The sequence below is a fragment of the Triticum dicoccoides genome, chromosome 2B (genome assembly GCF_002162155.2).
Source record: "Triticum dicoccoides isolate Atlit2015 ecotype Zavitan chromosome 2B, WEW_v2.0, whole genome shotgun sequence".
NCBI classification, from domain to species: domain Eukaryota; kingdom Viridiplantae; phylum Streptophyta; class Magnoliopsida; order Poales; family Poaceae; genus Triticum; species Triticum dicoccoides.
Window position 1 is genome coordinate 709505237 of NC_041383.1, and position 986 is coordinate 709506222.

At 56.2% G+C, this 986-nt stretch overlaps 1 protein-coding gene across 1 annotated transcript in view; it reads left to right on the forward strand.

Moving 5' to 3' along the window:
* LOC119368435 (pathogenesis-related protein 1-like) overlaps nucleotides 1-986 on the forward strand; it is a 2430-nt gene continuing 1444 nt past the window's right edge. The window contains exon 1 of the mRNA XM_037633698.1: nucleotides 1-212. Coding sequence (XP_037489595.1) covers nucleotides 83-212 — 130 coding nt within the window. The 5' untranslated portion in view covers nucleotides 1-82. The remainder of the gene's footprint in view (nucleotides 213-986) is intronic.

Sequence of the window (986 nt, forward strand, 5' to 3'; positions counted from 1 at the left end):
TACTTTGCACTAGCAACACAACGCTCTGACTGAGCTCATAGCGTTTGCACCTGCCCATCTTAACTAGTTGATCACCGCAGCAATGGCCTCCACAAACAGCTGGACCCACGAGATCGAGTCGTTGGTCGCGGCACCGCGCCTGTTCCGTGCCGGCGTCATGGACTGGCACACTCTGGCACCCAAGCTCGCACCCCACATCGTCGCCAACGCCCACCCCGTTTTTTTTTTTTTAGAAAAGAGGGATGACCCCCGGCCTCTGCATCCGGGAGATGCATACGGCCATATTATTGATTATTCTCGAGGACCTTACAAAGTATTACAACAATAAGTCTGAATCCACCATCTTGGCAACACATGCCACTACTCCTACCCAAAATGATGAAGGGTGCTAGCTAGGCCACTACCCGAACCACTCACCTAAGCCTAACATCAAAAGCCGGAAACCGAAACATATTCGGAATCCCCAGCCGAGCCACATACTGGGTCTGGGGCACAATCCGGTCAGACGCACTCGCGTGTCGTCGCCACCATCTTCCGCAGGTCCATCTTCAGATCATATCGAGGTTTCTACCTTATCTGGCCACTCAGCCATCGGCGTCACCATGACGCCAGACAGCAACCTCCTCCTGCGCGAGTCCATCTCCGCGCATCGGGCGGCGAACCTCCACAGCGCCATGCCGCCGATCCTCGCCGCCATCAATGAGTGAGATGAAGTACCGCTCCACCACGGCAAGTACATTAGTGCTAAGCGAAACGGCTCACAACCGCAAGTCATCGGACGAAGGCGAAGATCCATGGAGAAGGCCAAAAGGGGCATAGCCAAAGCAGTGGTCAGGGATTGGACCGAGACCACGGCAGCCGCCACTGATAAGAACAGGCTACCTCACACCGTCACCACGCCACCAGCAGCTCCACCCCACACGAGCAATCCCCGGAAGACGCCTTCAAGAAGGATCACGGCACCGGATGCCGCCATCGACCATGCA